At 42.5% G+C, this 23,782-nt stretch overlaps 1 protein-coding gene across 1 annotated transcript in view; it reads left to right on the forward strand.

Moving 5' to 3' along the window:
* Nucleotides 1-2,020: 2,020 nt before the first annotated feature.
* Nucleotides 2,021-23,782, forward strand: part of LOC109873617 (leucine-rich repeat transmembrane neuronal protein 4-like) — a 136,397-nt gene continuing 114,635 nt past the window's right edge. The window contains exons 1-2 of the mRNA XM_031809515.1: nucleotides 2,021-2,718; nucleotides 14,536-16,097. Coding sequence (XP_031665375.1) covers nucleotides 2,715-2,718; nucleotides 14,536-16,097 — 1,566 coding nt within the window. The 5' untranslated portion in view covers nucleotides 2,021-2,714. The remainder of the gene's footprint in view (nucleotides 2,719-14,535; nucleotides 16,098-23,782) is intronic.

Genomic DNA, 23,782 nt, shown 5'->3' on the forward strand with positions numbered 1-23,782 from the left:
ACAAATTTCCACAGGTCTAATGTCCATTGCTCGTGTTTCTTTGCCCAAGCAAGTGTCTTATTCTTATTGGTGTCCTTTAGTAGTGGTTTCTTTGCAGCAATTCGACCATGAAGGCCTGACTCACACAGTCTCTTCTGAACAGTTGATGTTGAGATGTTTCTGTAACTTGAACTCCGTGAAGCATTTATTTGGGCTGCAATTTCTGAGGCTGGTAACACTAATGAACTGCAGCAGAGGTAACTCTGGGTCTTCCTTTCCTGTTGTGGTCCTCAAGTTAGTTTCATCATAGCACTTGATGGTTTTTGCGACTGCACTTGAAGAGACATATTGACTGACCTTCATGTCTTAAAGTAATGATGTACTGTCGTTTCTCTTTGCTTATTTGAGCTGTTCTTGCCATTATATGGACTTGATATTTTACCAAATAGAGCTATCTTTTGTACAGCCCCCCTACCTTGTCACATCACAACTGATTTGCTCAAACGCATTGAGCAGAAAAGAAATTCCACAAATGAACTTTTTACAAGGCACACCTGTGAATTGAAATGCATTCCAGGTGACTACCTCATGAAGCTGGTTGAGAGAATGCCAAGAGTGTACAAAGGTGTCATCAAGGCAAATAAAACATATTTTGATTTGTTTAACACTATTTTGGTTTCTACATGATTCCATGTGTGTTATTTCATAGTTTTGATATCTTCACTATTATTGTACAATGTAGAATAATATCAAAAAATAAAGAAAAACCCTTGAGCTTTAGTGTTTATATAAGCATCCAGTTTGTTTCCAGTGAGGCTCATGATTATTATCTTGTATGTAAATCAATTATCTTGTATGTGTCTAATCAGCATCACTCTGTAGTCAGTTACACATGGTTCCAGCGATAATAAATGCAACGCAGGATCTCAGTAAATTCCCTCAACGTACATTGGAGACTGTCAACAACAGCCAGCCAGTTCAGCACCTGAACAGCGATCAGACGAGCTGCTCGTGCACTCCATTGCACTTCAATGCGCCCTGCTTCCATTTCAGCACTGGACAGCGACATCTGGTCATGCATGCTGTTTGAGTTATTTGCACAATAGTGAAACCTGATAAAACAGAGGTACGGCAAATACGCTATATTAACTTGGTTCTTTCTTTGGGTTAATGTTATATTCCCAAAACAAAAGTGGCATACAAACTCTGCTGCAAAGGTTCAGATAATTATTTGATTTAATAATCCATCAAACAAACAGCTTTACAGCACAGAGTTGTTTATTACTCTCATTGCATGAGAATACAACCAACAGCACGGGCCAACTGTAGGTTTCTGCATTAAAGGCGGGAGGTAAAGTGAACATTATCCGTAATTAGTTCTGCGACGAGGAGCCGAGACACGTCCGATAAAAATGACAGCCATGACCGGGCATCTTGTTTTATTTTAAGTGTCGGTGTGCGCAACCCCTATTTATGCTTGAAACCTTCAGAGACTAAATGCGCCACAGCCAGCCATCCAATGTGACACGCTCAAATTATCTTCATTCCCCAACCAACCCAAGTTCTGGGTTGCTTGTTTCATCGCAAATAAAATTGAGGACTGGTGCATGCTATTTCCTGGTTTCTATTCTCTGTGGTATCTAGGCTAATGCGTTTTCTCTCTCGTACATTAGGCTACGGTAAAAACACAATCTCAAATCGCACAATCAAACAATTGAAAACGGTGAAAGTACATGGAGCCTTTCATTGGGCATAAATCTAGGCTAGTGTGCTAATTGCTATCGTGCAAGAGCGTGTCAATTGTCAGCATCAGAGAATGTCCCTTTCTCTCTGTCAATATTTTTGCTACATGCTACTTTCAACATATACACAGCCTGCAGAGACGTGTACTGTATGCTGAGGGAGAGCCGAGGGAAATATATATTTATGCGGGGGGGGGGGGGGGGTACTCTCTCACCAGAAGAGGGCATTCCGATTCTGCCTGAAAAAGTTGCAGTGATACACGCGGAAGTGTTAACTACTCAAACGCTTGCATTTATGTTCTATTTGGTTTCAGCGACGAGGAGAGATAATAGAGGTGAAAGGGGGAATGTTCATCCTGAATGATTTTGGTTTGTTTAACGAGTTAAACTACCGTTAGCAGACCCTTTTGAATTTTCCTCTGATCAGGTAAAGATTCTTTAGGTGTGAATTCCCTGTCAGTCATCGCAAGATTTATGTGTCGCTCTTCACTGGGGAGATCTTCTGGTGTTCACAAAGCCTCTTGGGCAAATCGTTGTTTGCGCTTTATGCGATAATGGATGGATAGAGAGTGACGAGAAAGTATCAACTGGAATCTTTCAACTGTCATGCTTATTTTTGAATTGTCATTTATGACTTGGATGTGGCATTGTTTACTCTCTGTGGCGCTGTTGATATTGGACCCAACAATTTTACGCGGGAATTATATGCACGGATATGATAGAAAACTAGATCGGGATTTTCGTCTGTCGTTGGGAAAAGTGAGATATGTTCCATGGTGAAACTAAGGGATTGACACACGGATACCCCTCTGACTCGCTTAAATTCCGGGGTCAGCGACGGGCAGGTGCGTGTTGGAATCGGCGGCTGCGCGCAGTGACTGGGGTCGTGGATTAGAACCACACCGTTTGAGGAGAGCGCGTGTCATGCGGACTCGGGTGTCGCACGCTGGAAGGCTTTAAAACCTGTGGTCAGGAGCTGACAGATAAGCGGATATGGGTAAGTAGGTTATATGTGCATGTAAATGTACCATATCTGCTTCATGTAGGGAAAACGAGAGTAAGCTAATGCGTCTTTTCCCTAAAATTCACTCACACAATGCCGGTAACGCAAAAAGATCTGGGATGTTCAGATAAAAAAAACTATTATTGCAATTTCGAGATTTCACAAAATCTTGTTAATTTGTAAGTGTTATGAAACAAATTAAGCACACTCTTATCGTTTTGAATAGCCATGATGTGCCCAAAACAGTCAACAATCACAGAGCTGCAATATGGTTCGTCTCCTTGCGGTATTACATGCGATGAATGTCTTTGTGAGATTAAGAATTGGACACATAACAAATATGCAAATATGCCGTTCTAGTTTAGCCTGTGATTGCATCTGAAATAACTGTTCCGTTTACAAAAAGCTCTATAGTCGAATGCATCCGTTCATTAGCTTATGTCTGGAGCCTCCTATTTCTTCTTTACTGCTTTAAGAAGCAGACTGAATCCGGATCATTGATTGGGACTGGAATGCTAATCATGTTTTATGTTGGATGCAAGTCAACTTCACAAAGCGTGGTCCTGCATAATTATCGACAACCCGTTCATGGTTGTGTTTTCTTTCATTTAATGATCTAACGTGTCAGTGGTAGCCTATGTCCAACAATAACCGAGAACAGATCATTTGAGTTTCATGAGTATATATGCGTTTTGTATTTTGTATTTACTGCTTTGCAGCACCTACTCTGCCTGGGGGTCCTGCAAAATTAAGGCAGTTATTTTACAATTAAAAACATTGCATTACATTTCACAACTGATTTCACAACAGATTAAGTGTGTGCACTCAGGCCGCTACTCTACCACTACATACTACAACACAAAATGCATGTACGTGTGTATAGTGCGTATGTTATCATGTGTGCGTGTGTATGCGTGTGTCTGTGTTTCTCTTCACAGTCCCCGCTGATCCATAAGGTACATTTTTATTTGTTATAAACTGTACTTTTTTAAATCTGTAGTTCGATACATTAAGCTACATGCAGATTCATTACGCAGATAAACTTTACTCATGAGATCATCATTTTGCTTTGCTATATCAAATCATACATATAGGCTAGTGTCATGTGTGCACCTGCTCTTTGTTAAGCGGTGAAGACAGTCTGTTATGTTCTCTCTTGCTCTTTGGTCGTTGGGAGCCGATTGGGAAGCATTTCTGTTATTTGACCTGGCATCTACAATAGGCTTAATGAATGCAATTTGGAGCGCGAACAGACTGCAAATCGTGCATCATATTGTGTGAGCATGTTCGCTCAAGTGTGTGTGTGTGTGTGTGTGTGTGTGTGTCTATGCATGTGGTTGCTTGAGTTTCTGACTATTTAAATCATCAGTATGTTTGTGTTGACAGTTCATTTAGGCCTACGTGTTTTTCTCTCTGTCTTTGCTACCTCTGTTATTGTCGCCCGAGGTATAGCCTAATCTCCACAGCCTTTATTTAACTTACACAGATGGCCAAGTGCACTGGCTATGCAGTGCCATTAATTGTAAGGTGGCACGATGTATCGACCTACAGTAGGCTACTGCACTGCATCGATACATTGTTTACCTAAAAGAACATTGGAATCAAAGAGCCAATGAAATATGGGCTCAGTTTTAAATTGTACACTTGCTCTGAAATAACAATAATAATAATTCTAAATGCTCACATATAAATATGACTGCACATTATTTAATAGTTAGTTTTGCACTAGCCTGTCCACTCTTAGGAAAAAAAAGATTCTGGATAGAACCAATAAGGGTTATATTGCTTGCTTCATATATGGCACCCCTAAAGGTTCTATATAGGACCCTTTTATAGGGTGCTTTGATCAGAACCCCAGGGGTTCCTCACTGAACCATGATTGGTTCCATATAGAAGCCTTGGGTAGCATATAGGGTTTTCTATGGAACCCATTTCAGTTCTATATTGAACCTTTAGGGGTGCCATATATGAAGCAAGCATTGAACCCTTTTTGGTTATATCTAGAATCTTTTCTCTAAGAGTTTAGTCTATATAGATATAGCTTGAGCACTTGGAATTGCTAATGACAATGCAGGATGGATTGCATTGATCGTGCTTTTTCTCTCTTCCTTAGGCAACAGGCAAAATACTCGTATACTTGTATTTTAATGCATTGTTTCCTGTTTTTTTGTTTGTTTGTTTTGTTTTCAATGAATAAGCTTTTCAATCCAACCTGGTCTCAGAGCATTTCATATTATTCTGTATGTAAATCCGAGACACTCCATTTAGTGTGATATGTCACGTTTCATATGGTATGTATTCATTTGTGGATGTCCATCACCGGTTTCGTATGACTTGTTACTAATTACAACTCACATTATATGTTCCGAATTTGCATAACGTACAATATTTGACACATTTGCAAAACATACTATACAAATTAGCGAAACCTTTTGATATCTTACTAATTTTAACTAGGTGGCTAACATTAGCTAGCTGGCTAACATTAGCTAGACTAGGGATTAGGGTTAGAGGTTAGGGTTAAGTTTAGGAGTTAGGTTAAGGTGTTAGGGGAAGGATTAGCTAAAAGGGTTAATATTAGGGTTATCTAAAAGGGTTAAGGTTAGGGTTAGGGAAAGGGTTAGCTAAAAGGGTTAAGGTTAGGGGAAGGGTTAGCTAACATGCTAAGTAATTGCAAAATAGCTAAGAAGTAGTTGAAAAGTTGCTAATTAGCAAAAATGTTAAAGTTGTCCGTGATGAGATTCGACCTCGCAACCTTTATATTGCTAGACATTCCCAATATATCCCTGACCATCCACCCTACTTTCGTTTTTGACTTAAGTAACCATCTGTCTTATGTAACCATACCAAACATAACATTTGCTATGTTATATCTAGTCTATGAGACCAGGCTGTTTCATCATATCCCCCATTTGCACAACATACTTGCCAGCTTGCAATACAATATTTCAACATCTAGCAGATGCATATGTATGGTCTAAAGTTTATGGGGTGGAGCGCACATTCTCACATTTTTTACCAATGCCAACTTTTGTGTGAACTGGCGCACGCACATTTTGAGGTAAATTTTGTATGTATACTCGGTTGAGGCCTCTGGGGCATCATTTATCAAAGGGGTGTGGGCACATAAAAGACTCTAAAACTTGTGTGTGCCAGTTTTCCCGCAAAGGTTTTGAACTTGATGGGAAGTGTGCATATCTCCACGCAAATCTCAGACCATGAGTGCACACAACTTCTAGAAGGTTGATCTACTGTATTGCAAGAAATAGGCTTATTGTTTGTTTGGGGAAATGGTAGGTGTTTGATGCACTGGAATTATAATAATGGTAGGGAAAGCATTAGATATAGACCTGATGATAAAACAGATGCATTTGCCGTTGGTAAAGAGATTGCATAGCAGCATGTCATCTAATGTGTTCATTTAACTTTTATTATAGGCCTAAATCATAATCATATCGCAGGACATGTCTCTCCTTTTCTGACATAACTGGTTTAAATTATTCCCACTACAGAAATAGTAGGCTACCATTTATCAATCGCTCATTCAATAGCAAAGCATGCTCGAAAGTACTGTACACTGAACGGGAATATAAATGCAACATGTTACAATTTCAAAGTTTTAACTGAGCTACAGTTCATATAAGGAAATCAGTTAATTGGAATATATTCATTAGGCCTAAATCTATGGATTTCACATGCCTGGGAATACAGATATGCATCTGTTGGTCACAGACACCTTAAAAAAAAATTGGGGCGTAGATCAGAAAACCAGTCAGTATCTGGTGTGACCACCATTTGCCTAATGCAGCGCGACACAGCTCCTTCACATAGAGTTGATCAGTTGGTTGATTGTGGCCTGTGGAAATGTTGTCCCACTCCTCTTCAATGGCTGTGTGAAGTTGCTGGATATTGACGGGAACTGGAACACGCTGTCATACACGTCGATCCAGAGCATCCCACACATGCTCAATGGGTGGCATGTGTGGTGAGTTTGCAGTGGAAGAACTGGGACATTTTCAGCTTCCAGGAATTGTGTATAGATCCTTGTGACATGCATTATCATACTGAAACATGAGGTGACATCGGCAGATGAATGGCACGACAATGGGTCTCAGGATCTCGTCACGGTATCTCTGTCCATTCAAAATGCCATCAATAAAATGCAATTATGTTCATTGTCCATAGCTTATGCCTTCCCATACCATAACCCGTGGGGTACTCTGTTCACAGCGATGACAGCAAACCGATCGCCCACACGACGCCATACATGCTGTCTGCCATCTGCCCAGTAAAGTTGAAACCGGAATTAATTCGTGAAGAGCACACTTCTCCAGCGTGCCAGTGGCCATCGAAGGTGAGTATTTGCCGACTGAAGTTGGTTACGATAGTCAGGTCAAGACCCTGGTGAGGACAACGAGCATGCAGATGAGTTCTCTGACACAATTTCTGACAGTTTGTGCAGAAGTTATTAGGTTGTGCAAACTCACATTTTCATCTGCTGTCCCTCTGGCTGGTCTCAGATGATCCCGCAGTGGCCATCGAAGGTGAGCATTTGCCCACTGAAGTTGGTTTCGACGCCAAACTGCAGTTAGGTCAAGACCCTGATGAGGACGATGAGCATGTAGATGAGCTTCCTTGAAATGGTTTCTGACAGTTTAGTGCAGAAATGATTTGGTTGTGCAAACCCACATTTTCAAATGCTGTCTGGGTGGCTGGTCTCAGACGATCCCACAGGAGGTCCTGGGCTGGTTACACGTGGTCTGCGGCTGTAAGGCGTGTTGGACGTACTGCCACATTCTCTAAAACAATGTTGGAGGTGGCTTATGGTAGAGAAGAAAACATTAAATTCTCTAGCAACTGCTCTGGAGGACATTCCTGCAGTCAGTATGCCAATTGAAAGCTACCTCAAAACTTGAGACATCTTTGTTCCAAGTATCTTGGCAAAGGAGAAATGCTCACTCTCAGGGATGTAATCAAATTTGTGCGCAAAATATAAGAGAAATAAGCCATTTGTGCATATGGAACATCTTTCATTTCAGCTCATGAAACATGGGACCAACACTTTACATGTTGCGTTAATATTTTTGTTCAGTGTAAATAGAACAGTAAATTGACAGTATGGGATGGCTACTGTTTTGCTGTGCGATAGGTTTAGGAGCACGACATCAAAGTCTATTTAATTTCAGAGCCTATAGGCTACAAAGGCAGTATAGAAAAACTCAATCATGTATTGATAAACAAAATGTTGAATATCAAATGACTTTCGCATAGAGGTGTGGGTTGTAGCATTTACTTTTAATTAGTTTGAAAGGACAATCAATCTTGTAGAATGCGCAGCCACTGTTTGGAACTCGCTAAGCAGCATGCATTTTTTATTTGGATAAGTCACTAGAACGTTCTGCCCACACCTCTACAGAAATCACATTTTCCATAGATTTTTTTTTTGGGGGGGGCTTTCATGGCCCAGTTCCACATCTCCAAATCATACAGCAAATAAGTCGTTTTTTTTATTAACAAAAAAGGTGAATGGAGGGCGTTTTCTAGTCGAGGTTGTAGCGCTAGTTTTACGACCGCACATATAATATGGTTCTGATTTATCAATGAAAACATGCCTGTATGTTGCATGTGACAGTTTGATAAATAACAATAATTTGTTGCGCACGCAAATCCTAGAACCTCCACGTACGCCAGAATTTAGTAAGAAATGTACGCATGGTTGATAAATGAGGCCCCTCGAGAGGGCAGCAGGGCAGGGGTGGCTCTGAGAGAGGATGTGACAGAGTCATCAATAGTGTTGTGAGTGCTGGAGGTTGATTGGTTATTCTCAGTCACTCCAACCTGACGGAACCCTTCCCGCCAGGGGAAATCAGAAAACAGACACAAGGACAAAACAACTCTACACTAACACACGTCTCTGTGTGCGTGCATGCGCTTTTGGATACTGGTGTATTGAGAAGAATCCACCACAAACTTTCTCTTCATCCAGTTGCCCTTGTTTGTACTGTAGACCACCTACTTCAGTAACTGCAAATAGCCAATGTATCTGCTCTGCATTTCTATGATTACACAAAGACATCTGCGTATCCTCAAAACATTGAGGCAATACACACAGGACAGGAAGTGCTGGTTCCCAAGCACCAGGGAAATTGGACTGCTTCGGCTGGCTAGTACTCATCTCAATGTTAATTGGAGACTAATAGGATGGCTTAGGCTGGTCTGAGGGGACGTCCTTCCCTAAGCATTAGGCTCGTATCCAGACACAATGTGGGCCTGATAGCAGTTTTGTTAATGGCAAAAAAAACACAACAATGAGCCACTTGGGTGTTCAAAGATCATAGCATAGTGTATACTTGCCAAGCTATGATTTATTTATCTTGACAGTGGGTCAGCTTTGTGCTCTTCCTCTCATTCTTTCTTAAAGTTTAAAAACAAAAGGATCCATATCCCTGCCATCTTAGTTGTGTTGTAGCAATCTTAGTAGTAGTGGTAGTAGTATTGGTAGTAGGAGTAGCAGAAGCAGAGAGATTCTGTTATTATAAGGGGATAAGTAGTAAATTGACTTATACAGTTAATCCTAGCATGGTAATCACAATAAAAAGCAAAGGTGTACCAAGGATATGGGGAACAAACCAATGATTGGAACATGGATGATTACGGCTATGCAGTTTAAGGGGAAAAAATAAGTCTAACAACTGAAGTGGTAATAGGGGAGTGTTAGGAATGAAGGGGTGATATATAGTTAATCGGCTGATATGGTAACCAAATGGCAATGATTAGGGAAGTATGGTAGAGAGGTGGTAATCGATACACACAGCTCATGAGTGACACCACTGAAGGCAACCTATGTTCTTCTTTGAGTAAGATAAGAGTTATATGAGGAGAGGAAGATGGCTTAGTGAATCATTAGTGCACAGAGTGCTCATTAAACCACACATAGTGTCAGTCAGGGCATAAAGGTGCCTAATGAAGAAGGCTCAAGCTAAAGTATGTATCTCACAAGCTATGTTAATAAAGCTACACATCTCTTAGGAGGATGTGTAAATGTACACTAAATCTGATGAACACACAATTTGTTTAAGCTGCCCACAATGCATCACATGAAAGACATGGAAAAACATGCAATGACATTTTCTTTACAGTAAATAAACAATGTTGTGTTCTATAATGTTGACTTGCCTAATTAGAGTTTAAAAAAATACAAAACTTTGTACGTTTTTGAAACACAGGAATATACATGTTTTGCTTTTCTGTTGTACTGATATTGTAACAAATTTGACATGAGTAAAAAACACTGCAGATAGAGAAATCATTTGTTAAGCTTTTGATCAGCATTTTCCTGTTCGTAATTTATCTACTAAAGACTAACTAAAGAAAACGAAATAATTGATGGAGGACCTGGTTCAATCAAACTGTCATACATTATCTTTAGAATCCCAAGGTTTTCCACACACACACACACACACACACACACACACACACACACACACACACACACACACACACACACACACACACACACACACACACACACACACACAGAGAGAGAGAATCAATCCATAAAATGTATTTTATAAAGCCCTTTTTACATCAGCAGTTATCACAAAGTGCTTACAGTGCATTGGGAAAGTATTCAGATCCTTTTACCATATTTGATTACGTTACAGCCTTATTCTAACAAAAAGTTGTGTATCAATCTACACACAATGACCCATAATGCCAAAGCAACATTTTTTTCATTTTTTTTTGTTGCAAATTCATAAAAAATGTTATTTTTTAAATATCACATTTACATAAGTGTTCAGCCCCGTTACTCATTACTTTGGCAGCGATTACAGCCTTGCGTCTTCTTGGGTATGATGCTACTATGGGGAGCTTCTCCCATTCTTCTCTGCAGATCCTCTCAATCTCTGTTAGGTTGGATGTGGAGCGTTGCTGCAGGTCTCTCCAGAGATGTTCGATCGGGTTCAAGTCCGGGCTCTGGCTGGGCCACTCAAGGACATTCAGAGACTTGTCCCGTTGTCTTGGCTGTGTGCTTAGGGTCATTGTCCTGTTGGAAGGTGAACCTTCGCCACAGTCTGAGCACTCTGGAGCAGATTTTCATCAAGGAATAAGGATGCTTGCTCTTTGGGGTTTTAAGCCGGGTATCTGTATACTGTACATTAATACTATATGCCTATGGATTCTTGAAGAGTAAATACATTATGTGTGCATCATAGGCTTAGTTCAAATGTCTTACCTCATCAGAACCCAAAATATAAGCTTGTTTTACTCCAGTGTTTGTAATAAAAAAACTAATGGAAACAAACACTGTAGGCTCAAAACATGGTTAAAACTATACATTTGATATCATGGATGAATTTGAGAGTGGTTTCATTTCTCCAGGCCCGTTCCTCAGCTTTTTACAAAAAGAGGGGTGATTGCTTTTGTTATTGTTTCAACTAAGAATTTTTTGCTTTAAGCCTCAAGTACGGTCAAAAGCATTTTATTCTATCTCACTGATACTCTGGGTTCATAATTTGTTCAGTTTTGCAACACATCTGAAACGTTAGCATGCATACACCATCACTGTCACATTTCCCATCATAGAGGAACATCTAGGATGATTGGAGTGTCACACTAACCACGTTTCCATCCACGGTTTTTATGTGAGTAAAGTCATACTGTGTCAAAAAAATCACAACAGCTGTAATGGAAACTTTCGCTACAGTTTGATAAATGCTGATATACACTGTAATTTGTTCTTTTGACATGGTGGGATATTTTTGTGTCAATAAAAACAATTATGCAAGAAATGGCTGTGAAAATGCCTTTATGTGCAAATATTGATATAATAACCATTATATTGAAGTTAACTTGGAGTCTAGTGATGATAGGGTGTCTGGTCCTCCTACTACGACTGGGGAAACCATGCAGTTTATTAGGCGACAGATGAAATAAATTATGATGAACTTCACAGGGTGGTGACATTGCATGGTGATGAACTTGATGCTCCTACAATAAATATATATTATTCTGGTTACATGATGATTGATGCTTAATATTCTCACTCTTATCCATAATAATTTCCTCATGTAGACTAGCCTATCCACACAGCCTACTTGCACTGTATCTGTGAGCTGTTGTCTAGAGCACACGTGTCAAGACGAGAGTAGGCAAATTTGCTATTTTTTATTTAACTAGGCAACTTTTAACACAGCAGTTCCTGTGGCAAAACTATAGAGTTAAAAATGCAATGGACATGCGTTGAACTTTAGATTTTTATTAGGTACCTGAAAACTTAAGCTGAAAAGTACAATTTATGTGCATTATGTCAGCACGCACAGATTTCTCTCCTGAACAAGTCTGTTTGGTGGAAACACTACAGGTGGGAAAATACTCACATTTTCTTTATGCTGATTTTCTTTTATATTCGCATGAAAATCTGTCGCCAACCTAGCTTATGACATACATATGATAACCAATTTAAAAACAACTATGGGCTATATTAAACCACACATTCATCCTACCTTTGGATTAAAGGATGTTAACCAGGTATTACAGGGGTTTAGCCCAGAGAAAAGAGCACACAACCAGTGGATGCACTCCTCAAGAGGAAATCAATGCATCTTAATGACAGATCGTTAGTGACTCTGTAAGGAGAGTGCTTTTAATGGAAACAGCTCACTCTCACCTACGGACAAAGACCGATTGCACTGGGCACACACTGGTTGAATCAACGTTGTTTCCATGTCATTTCAATGAAATTACATTGAACCCACATGGAATAGACATTGAATTGACGTCTAGGCCCAGTGGGATATCAAACCTGGCTACATACTGACCGATTCTCATTATCACCATCAGTGGTTCAATAGTCTAGGGGCGGCAGGGTAGCCTAGTGGTTAGAGTGTTGGACTAGTAACCGAAAGGTTGCAAGTTCGAATCCCCGAGCTGACAAGGTACAAATCTGTCGTTCTGCCCCTGAACAGGCAGTTAACCCACTGTTCCTAGGCCGTCATTGAAAATAAGAATTTGTTCTTAACTGACTTGCCTAGTAAAATAAAGATAAAATAAATAAATAAATAAAGTATGCATCTGCAGTATTTCTTCTATATAATTTCTTGTCCCAAGTAGCAGTAACATTATATCTAAGGACACTTATATTCAAATGGTTAGTGTTCATGTACAGGTAACTACCAACATAAAGTGTCTTAATAGGGAGTTGGGCCAACACGAGCCAGAACAGCTTCAATGCACCTTGGCATAGATACTACAAGTGTCTGGAACTATATTGGAGGGATGTAACACCATTTTTCCAGGAGGAATTCCATCATTTTGGTGTTTAGTTGATGGTGGTAGAAAACTCTGTCTAAGGGACACTCCAGAATCTCCCATAAGTGTTCAGTTGGGTTGAGATCTGATGACTGAGAAGGCCATGGCATATGGTTTACATAATTTGAATGCTCATCAAACCATTCAGTCACCAATTGTGCCCTGTTGATGGGGACATTGTCATCCTATGGGGGAGTAGCCATGGTAGCCAAAATAATGGCCTGCCCAGCATTTTTATACATCAAATAAATTAAAACGTTATTTGTCACATGCGCCAAATACAACAGGTATAGACTTTACCGTGTAACGCTTACTTAAGAGCCCTTTTCTGGAGTGGCCCTTAGACAGCGTTATACAAGGAGTACCAGTACTGAGTCAATGTGCAGGGGTACGAGATAGTTGAGGTAATATATAAAGTACATGTACTGTAGGTAGGGGTAAAAGTGACAAGTCATTCAGGATAGATAATAATGTGAAGAGTGTTAAAGAGTGTGAAAGAGTGTGAGTGTGTGGGGCGTCAATATGCACGTGTGTGAGAGTATGTAGGGTGTGTGTGTGTGTATTGGAGTATCGGTGTGGTGTGTGTGTGTGAGTGTATGGGTAGAGTCCAGTGAGTATGCATAGAGCCAGTGCAAGTGGGTCAGTGCAAATAAAAAGGGGGTCAATGTAAATAGTCCGGATGGCCTTTTGATTAACTGTTCAGCAGTCTTATTGCTTGGTAGTATAAGCTGTTCAGGAGCCTTTTGTTCCCAGACTTGGCGTTCCGGTACCGCGGTAGCAGAGAGAACAATCTATGACTTGGGTGGCTGAAGTATTTGACTTTTTCTTTTAGGTGACATTTTTGTACCTTAATCATGGTGGGATGTTAAATATCTCAGGAACCACACCTGTGTGGAAGCACCTGCTTTCAATCCCCTTTGTATCCCTCATATCCCTCAAGTGTTTCTATTATTTTGGCACTAACAGAACATTTATATATGTTGCTTGTGCACAGCAGAATTGTTCAACTCCATAGAGTTTCTAGAGGACTGACTCTTTATTTGAACTTGGTGGAAGTGAACACCATGATTTACTCAGACCCCTTAACTACTCTGTTATGGTTCAATGTGAAGTGGCTAAATTCTAAATTGATACTCCTCTGGATTTGTATACACAACCGCCAGCTCCTGAATGTTAATTTGCTGGGAGCCGGGTTGCTTTTATGACTTCTCTTGTTTGCCTAAGCACTGTGGCGGCTTGTGGGAAGACTAAATTCAGACAGAGACAGGTTGCAGTTAAAACCAAATTAAAACCACAATTTTCTTCACCTGTTGAATACATTATATCTGAACAGTAAGCAGGTAGTGTAGTCTTGGGTGCTGAGGAATAATTGACCCACATGGTTGATAATAACATGGACCATCATTGCCACCCACATTTAACGTGACAGATGGGTTGTTGTTAGATGCTTTCAGTAAAAAGTGATATTCTCTCTCTCTCTCAATCTGTCCCTCTCTGCAGGCTCTGCTATGCGGCGCCGCTGGCTGATGGTACCACTGCTCATGCAGGTGTGGCTGGCTGCATCTCCATCCCTCAGCGAGCGCCCATGCCCCAAAAGCTGTCGCTGCGATGGGAAAATCGTCTACTGTGAGTCAAGCGCCTTTCGTGATGTCCCCAAGAACCTCTCAGGGGGCTGCCAAGGCCTGTCCTTACGTTACAACAGTCTGGTGAGTCTCAGAGCCGGACAGTTTGTGGGCCTCAACCAGCTCATCTGGCTCTACTTGGACCACAACTACATTGCCTCTGTGGACGTACTGGCTTTCCAAGGCGTTCGGAGGCTCAAGGAGCTGATCCTGAGTTCCAACAAGATCACAATGCTCCACAACACCACTTTCCACCCTATACCCAACCTCCGCAACCTGGACCTGTCTTACAACAAACTGGCGGCCCTGCAGCCGGGCCAGTTCCAGGGCCTCCGCAAGCTCCTCAGCCTGCACATGCGCTCCAACTCCTTGAAGAGCATCCCCGTGCGTCTGTTCCAGGACTGCAGAAACCTGGAGTTCCTGGACCTGGGCTACAACCGCCTGCGCAGCATCACCCGCAACGCCTTTTCAGGCCTGCTGAAACTGACTGAGCTGCACCTGGAGCACAACCAGTTTTCCAAGATAAACTTTTCCCACTTCCCACGCCTCTACAACCTGCGGGCGCTGTACCTGCAGTGGAACCGCATCCGCTCCATGAGCCAGGGCCTCACCTGGACCTGGACCTCCCTGCAGAAGCTGGACCTGTCTGGCAATGATCTGCAAGAGGTGGATGCTACTGTCTACCAATGCCTGCCCAACCTTCAAACACTCAATCTGGATTCCAACAAACTGACCAACGTGTCCCAGGAGACCGTGTCGGCCTGGATCTCCCTGACCACCATCAGCCTGGCGGGGAATGTGTGGGACTGTGGCCCTGTGATCTGCCCCTTGGTGGTCTGGCTGAGGAACTTCAAGGGGAACAAGGAGACCACCATGATCTGCGCCGCCCCCAAGGAGGCCCAAGGTGAGAAGGTCATGGATGCCATAGACACCCACGGTGTGTGTCGGGCTACCGCCATCACACCCCTCACAGCCAGCACCCGGCCCACCCCCTCTAAAGGCCCAGACCAGACAGAACACCACCCAGCCTACCCCACGCCCCACACCGGAGCTGGGAAGAGGGGAGAGGGATCTAGAGGTGGCCCTACATCTTCAGCTGTCACCCCACCCATGGAACCACCACCTGAGCATGAGTTTGAGCCTGTGTCCTTTCACAAGATTGTGGCGGGGAGCGTTGCCCTGTTTTTGTCTGTGGCGATGATCCTGTTGGTGATCTACGTGTCGTGGAAGCGCTATCCCAGCAGCGTCAAGCAGTTGCAGGAGCACTCTGCTGCGGCTCGCAAACGGCGGAAAAAAGCTAGAGAGACAGAGCACACGCTGAGCTCCCCACTGCAGGAGTACTATGTGGACTACAAGCCCACCAATTCGGAGGCCATGGACGTGCTTGTCAACGGGACTGGCTCCTGCACCTGCACCATCTCAGGCTCCAGGGAATGCGAGGTATGAACCACACCACCCGCCACCCCTTCTAAACAAATCTCTTCCACAGCGAGGCTATCTGAGGTAAATTCTTACACTGCTTTTGATAGATATTAACATCTGTGGCTTTTACTTTAGTATCTCCCCTCTTGGATTGACTGTATCTCTTTTTAAGAGGTTAGGAATGGTGTGTTGTGACGGGTAGAAGTTACGCGTTGCTTTAGGATCGCTTAGGGATTTCCTTGAGTAGTTTTCATTGTGTTCAAAGAAGAGTTTCGGTATTCACTTACACCCTTGTCTCTGTTGAGAGGAAAACGTTGTTTGATGTAAAATTGTGTTGAAACGCAAATAAGTACAAACAATTACATTTACGATCCTAAATAATATCACTAGCTCAAAGTGTGCTGCTGGCTTTTTGTGATAAGTGATATCTTTTTTCCATGAATTCTGAGAGGTAGTTTGAATTGCTTATTTTGGTGCAGGTTTTATTCCTCCAAAATGGCAAAGGCATTGTTTTGTGTGTGTTTACCTTTATCTCGGGTCTGTTTTTGATGAACCACTTTCTTCGGATTCGTCCCTGGACACATGTTCGTGATGCTAATGGTCACTGTTGTGACAGCAAAGAGGTTCAAACTCCATTGATGACTTCATCTTATTCCTGATATAGCAATGACTCACAATGTATTTCCACCTTTGCCTCTCTTTCTTCATCTTACATTCATAATTACAGGTGTAAGTTACACACACTCACACAGACCGTGGTCGTAGTCTTGCCTACTACTTACTAAAATGGCATGCTGTGTGCTAATGCTTTTTAAAAGGCACTGTTTAGTTTAACAAATGCAGTAAGCAACACATCTCAGCATACTGTACTAGGCTCATCTACACTGATAATGAGTCATCTAATGCACAAGTTGCGTTTATTCCAGCCGTTAGTTCATTTTGGTACAGCATGTCACCTTATGTGATTATCAGCTGTTGTCAAACACGCTTGGGTCTAGAAGGACGATTCTCTTCCTCAATAGTGAGCAGCAAATTCTAGTAGTTGAAAGCCGAAATGAGTATGACATCCTGGCAATTAAAGCATACAACATTTTCTAAATGTCAGATACTACAAGACGTTCTATTTTCACAAACCCCACATGCCTGCTATTTAGAACACAAGTGCAGGTTTCAGACATGGCCACACACAGCCTCACAGCCACACACGGCCTCACAGCCACACACGGCCTCACAGCCACACACGGCCTCACAGCCACACACGGCCACACACACACACGGCCACACACACACACACACACACACACACACACGGCCACACACACACACACACACACACACACACACACACACACACACACACACACACACACACACACACACACACACACACACACACACACACACACACACACACACACCTCAAACCCCTCCCCACAAACAAACACACACACACATTATAGTGAAAACAAAAAAGGGACCAACCCAGCTCTGAAATGTCACAAAGCATTTTAACCTTACTATAAGATGCTAACCTTATTATAAAATGATTAGCTAGCTGCTCTATAGTATGAGTCACTAACGATGTCCAAAGTATGATGTAGAACTGCAACATTTCCATTTACAGCAACATGTCCTCTAAACAAAATAGTCAAACACACACCACACAGTGGTACATGTACTACTGCAAAGAGGCAGTGTCTGAAACTCCCATAAGGAGTGCCACTGCTTGGGAATGTTTAAAATTAAAATAAACAAATGTCCAGTTCTTTTTTGACAACATGGCAGAGTCTCAACAGAGATAAACTAAGCATACATTTCATTGTAATTTGAAAGTTTCCATGTACTCCTACTGTCTGTTTTGTCCTCTAAGTTGCACCATCTAAAAAAGGTTGGTTTATTTTTAGGATTGTATTATATATAATGTGTTGTTTCTCTCAGATAACTTGCATATGGCCCCAAATACGGATCTGAATAAACTGGTCTAAGATCAGTGTTCTCTGTGTTCAATGTGACTGTTAAGCTTTGATAATGCTATGTGTCTTTTTGTATTCTGACTCTTGCCTTTGTCTGTCTGTCTGTCTGTCTGTCTGTCTGTCTGTCTGTCTGTCTGTCTGTCTGTCTGTCTGTCTGTCTGTCTGTCTGTCTGTCTGTCTGTCTGTCTGTCTGTCTGTCTGTCTGTCTGTCTGTCTGTCTGTCTGTCTGTCTGTCTGTCTGTCTGTCTGTCTGTCTGTCTGTCTGTCTGTCTGTCTGTCTGTCTGCCTGTCTGTCTGTCTGTCTGTCTGTCTGTCTGTCTGTCTGTCTGTCTGTCTGTCTGTCTGTCTGTCTGTCTGTCTGTCTGTTGGCCCACTCATATGCTTTTTTAAATACTTTGTTCCTCAAACTGTTAGCCTTACATGGAAGGTAATTGCTCAAAATGGTTCTTCAGCAAGTACAAAGGTAAAAGATACATTAATATTCCACTGCAATTTCAGGTTATTTTCCCCTTCTCCTTTTGGCAACTCTCATATTTATTCAGGCCTGAAAATGTGACAAGCAAAACAGTGTCTGCTAAAAGGATACAAAAACTTCACATTAAAATATAATGATACTTTTTTCTAATGACATCAGTGTCTTCCCTGAGGTAATTGTATATTTATTTATTATCAATATCAAGGTCATAAAGTCAGATTGGGAATTGCTTGAAAGCCAATACACCTCAAACACTCTGAGGCTTGCCGGGGGCAAAAATATTATAGAAAAACGTATAGATGCTAGTGTCTTCGGTCGACAATTAGGCATGCGTGAGACTTCAAACATTCACCGCTAGTGAGAGAACAACTCTGTCATCCTCCTAATCCTGTCTCTTACACACTGCGGTTCTGTGCCGTCGCCTTTCGCAGCGCTGTTTGATCCGTTCTTAATGAGGGTGTTAGATCACCGGTATTGCAATCACATTACCTGGAAGGGAAGCTATCTCTCCTTCTTTCTTTCTCTCCTTGTCCTGCTCATGTTATTATCTCTACATCTTCCGTTCTTATTCTCTGGCCTTTTCTCCTCTTTTTCCTTTTAAAATATACTTATACTTATTTAACTTAAGCCTCTACAGTTATTTTATAACATGATTGGCCACTATTCTCTGGTAATGTATATCCAACCCCAGGGTATGTGTGTGTCCCGAATTTGTTTATTCCTACTGCGGCATAGAGAATTGTAGCATATAGGTTTACTTGTATTTCAGTATTTATAAAAGACTATGTGTGCTTTCAGGTACTTTATGTTAATGGTTGCCGTGTCAATTCATGTATGCGTTACTTGCATGTGTTAGACTTTTTGTTGCAGTTGCGTATCTGGATGCTTGCGATTGTAATGCAGACCTCTCCTATGGACAAAAATAACCTTGTCAGGTTATTGTGGCTGACGGTGCCATTAGAGGCATCCTGTGCTGGAGGCACAGCAGCCTGGAGAGCTGGGAGGCAGGCACTACAGACAGGCAGACAGGCAAGCTGGCAGGTAGGCAGATAGACAGCTGGAGATACTGGCAGAGGTAGGCTGGCAGGTAGGCAGCGAGATAGGCAGAGAGGCAGGTATAACAGTAGGCTGGCAGCAAGACAGGTGAAAGCAGGTAAGTTTGCAGGGAAGGATACATAGATGGTAGGGAACGTGGACACACAGACAGAAAAGGCAGTTAGGCAGGCCGAGAAATCGGAAGCCATCCAGACTAGAAGATGGATTGGCAGGGCTGGGTCCACACAGACACGCAGACAGCTCTCCACAGATGGCTGTCCATCCTGTGATCACTGCCGCATTTTTTTTAGGGAGATCAGAGGTCTGTAGCGCAAAGTCCAGCAGATTGGCCTGTTTTCCTCTCTGGCTGGACCAAACTGCAAGACAAAAGTGGAAACAACAGAGAAGAAGTATCCTATCAAACCAATATCAAATCCTTTAACCTAATTAAGACCGAGTCAATGAGTATGTCTAACTTATTGAGGTAAGCTGTGCTGAATATATCATGATGTGACACACTACTACACATAGATTCACTTTTGAGGAATGCACTATATATTCACAAGTGTGTGGACTTCCCTTCAAAATAGTGTATTCGGCTTTTTCAGCCAAACGTGTTGCTGACATGTGTAGAAAATCAAGCACACAGCCATGCAATCTCCATAAACAAACAATGGCAGTAGAATGGCCTTACTGAAGAGCTCAGGGACTTTCAACGTGGCACCTTCATAGGATGTGGCACATTCCAACAAGTCAGTTTGTCAAATGTCTGCCCTGCTAGAGCAGCGGTCAACTGTAGGTGCTGTTATTGTGATGTGAAAACGTCTAGGAGCAACAATGGCTCAGTCGCGAAGTGGTAGGCCACGCAAGCTCACAGAACAGGACCACTGAGTGCTGAAGTGCATAGCATATAAAAATCATCTCTCTTCAGTTACAACACTCACTACCGAGTTCCAAACCGAGTCTGGAAGCAACATCAGCACAAGAACTGTTCACCAGGAGCTTCGTGAAATGGGTATCCATGGCCGAGCAGCCACACACAGGCCTAAGATCACCATGCGCATTGCCAAGCGTCGGCTTGAGTGGTGTAAAGCTCGCTGCCATTGGACTCTGGAGCAGTGGAAACGTGTTCTCTGGAGTGATGAATCACGCTTCACCATATGGCAGTCTGACAGATGAATCTGGGTTCGGCGGATATCAGGACAACGCTACCTTCCCCAATGCATAGTACCAACTGTAAAGTTTGGTGGAAGAAGAATAATAGTCTGGGGCTGTTTTTCATGGTTCGGGCTAGGCCCTTAAGTCCCAGTGAAGGGAAATCTTAATGCTACAGCACACACTTACATTCTAGGCCGATTCTGTACTTCCAACTATGTGGCAACCATTTGCGGAAGGCCCTTTCCTGTTTCAGAATGACAATGCCACCGTGCACAAAGCGAGGTCCATACAGAAATGGTTTGTCGAGGGGCCTCTCGAGTGTTGCAGCGGTCTAAAGCACTGCATCGCAGTGCTGAAGCGTCACTACAGACCCAGGTTTAATCCCGGGCTGTATCACAACCGGCCGTGATCGGGAATCCCATAGGTCTGCGCACAATTGGCCCAGCGTCGTACGAGTTAGGGGAGGGATTGGCCTGGGTGGGGGGGGCTTTACTTGGTTCTTCGCACTTTAGCGACTCCTTGTGGCGGACCGGGCACCTGCCGGCTGACCTCGGTCGTCAGTTGAATGGTGTTTCCTCTGACACGTTGGTGCGGCTGGCTTCTGGGTTAAGCATGTGGGTGTTAAGATGCGCCGTTCGGCGGGTCATGTTTTGGAGGATGCATGCCTTGACCTTTGCCTCCCGACAACATTGAAATTGGGGGGAAATAAATAAATGGTTGGTCTAGATCGGTGTGGAAGAACTTGACTGGCCTGCACAGAGCCCTGACCTCAACCCCATCGAACACCTTTCTGATGAATTCGAACGCAGACTCCGAGCCAGGCCTAATCGCCTAACATCAGTGCCCGACCTCAAGAAAGCTATTGTGGCTGAATGGAAGCAGGTTCCCGCAGCAACATCTAGTGGAAAACCTTCCCAGAAGAGTGAAGGCTGTTATAGCAGCAAAGGGGGGACCAAGTCCATATTAATGCCCATGATTTTGGAATGAGATGTTCGACAAACAGGTGTCCGCATATTTTTGGTCATGTAGTGTATATAGTTGAATTCATGCTTTCCTGCTTATGGCGTACGACACAGTTTCACAGTTCATATACCTTCTTCCTGTGCTTAAGTGCGTGTCTCTGCTTGACTGCATGTGCAGGATATGTACATGTGGGTACATACAACTAACCTTTGGCTCATGCTAGGCTATTCTTCGAGTTCTCATATATTAGTTAATATTTTTACCCTTTTCCCATGCTTCTTCAAGCACACATCATGTTTAGTTAATTATCTATCTATCTTTAGCCTCAGCCAGGCTCCTGCTCTATGGCAGTACTGCTACTGTTGCTGCTGCATAGACTCTAATGCTGTTTGGCTGCATTCCACTGCAGGAAAATGCATGCCACTCATGATTGATGAGCTCTATTCTCCCATGCCGTGGTTTAGTATTCCACCCTCACATGTCCAGCGTACAGCCTTTTCACTTCAGAGGGACAGGATAGATTCAAACACGTGTTTGAAGTCGTTTACCGTCTCAACAACCTGTGTTTTCATCAATGTCATGCATACCAAGTGTTGACTGGCATGAATGGGTGCAAGAGAGAGAGATATGGGGGAGGGAGGGAGGTAGAGAGAAGCAATGGAGGCATGACAGAGAGACAGAGCGAGAGAGAGCATGAGAGAGAGGGTTCGATGAGGGAGCGTGGGCACTCACCCACATACCTTCTCTAGAGTTATCTGGCCCATGAAGAAACCCTGAGAGCACAGCTTGCCATAAATGTTATATATTCTATGTCCGTCTTTCACTTTGAAATATAATGTTCCCTTTCATCGATTAGATCAGCAAGGTAATAAAAGGTCTTCATTGACAAAATCAGCAGTGGATATGTTTGGGATTGATTGTGCCATGACGCCAGCAAGGACACTTATGGACCAGAGCCCCTACATCCAACTCATTGATCGCCTCTTGGAAGATCATAATTATTGATTACAATAAAAGAGAGGATACATAATGCAGAATTCCACTCAGCCTCTCTTCATGATTTCAATCACATATATCATTGTGGGACAGAAATGATGGTAACTATACTTGGAAATCTGTCCAGAACCAGCGATTCGTAACCATGGTTGTGACTCCACTTTCTGAGGGTGCTTCACGGGGAGGTGGGATATGCAAAAAACAGATTGTCCATTTCACACATGCATGTAATATACACTTATACATGTGTGAAACAGGACAAATATAAGCACCCACCAAATGATGATGGTGATGATTATTATAACTCATGGGAATGTATGTGGAGATTTTCTTAAAATGAGCCTTCATACCCACTGACCTATGGGGAATATATCCCACAATGCCCCTCATGGTGTCATCTGGTACTTTCTGATTGTTTTTGCATCAGTGGCCAATCAATCATGCTTCATTTCCAGTGATAGATAGATAGCTAGACAATAGATAATACCAACAGCTGTTTAGCCTTTGATGGCTGCATCTGTAGAGGGTATAGAGTTTAGAGTCTCACTCTGAAGGGATGGGGCTTCTGCTTTCTCATTTCAGACCATTCATCAGTCCATTCAAGTTACAGTACTGCATGTCCTGTTAAGATCAGTGGACATGTTGCCTTTTGCTTTGGGTTGTTACTATCTGAAGTGGGAAGCTTTCCAAAATGCAGCGTAATCAGTGCAAAGGGGGGCTGCACTTTTAATCAGACTATGCCACACACTACTTTGAGTCCATTTCTCTTAGGCTTAAATCTCTCTCTCATTTAATGCATTTCTGAATTGCTACTGTAGCTTCTCTCCGCTGACACATTTCAGCTGACTCCCATTTTTACAAGATAGTGAGATTCATATGGTCATAATGCCTTGAGTTATGTCTTTCAACACTCAGGAGGGTAAGAGAAACGGCTATTTTCTAATGTAAGCCTGTGACTAGTGTGGATGTCCTTGTGGTTTGACCCAAGGATGTGGCCCAGTGGCAGCTACGCTGGCATTTCCATGTCAGAGCAGAGATAAACCAACCACTTTCACATTAAAGGATTAGGCAGATAATACTGTTAGTTTTTTCTATTGTTTTAA

The sequence above is a fragment of the Oncorhynchus kisutch genome, linkage group LG29 (genome assembly GCF_002021735.2).
Source record: "Oncorhynchus kisutch isolate 150728-3 linkage group LG29, Okis_V2, whole genome shotgun sequence".
Classification (NCBI taxonomy): Eukaryota; Metazoa; Chordata; class Actinopteri; order Salmoniformes; family Salmonidae; genus Oncorhynchus; species Oncorhynchus kisutch.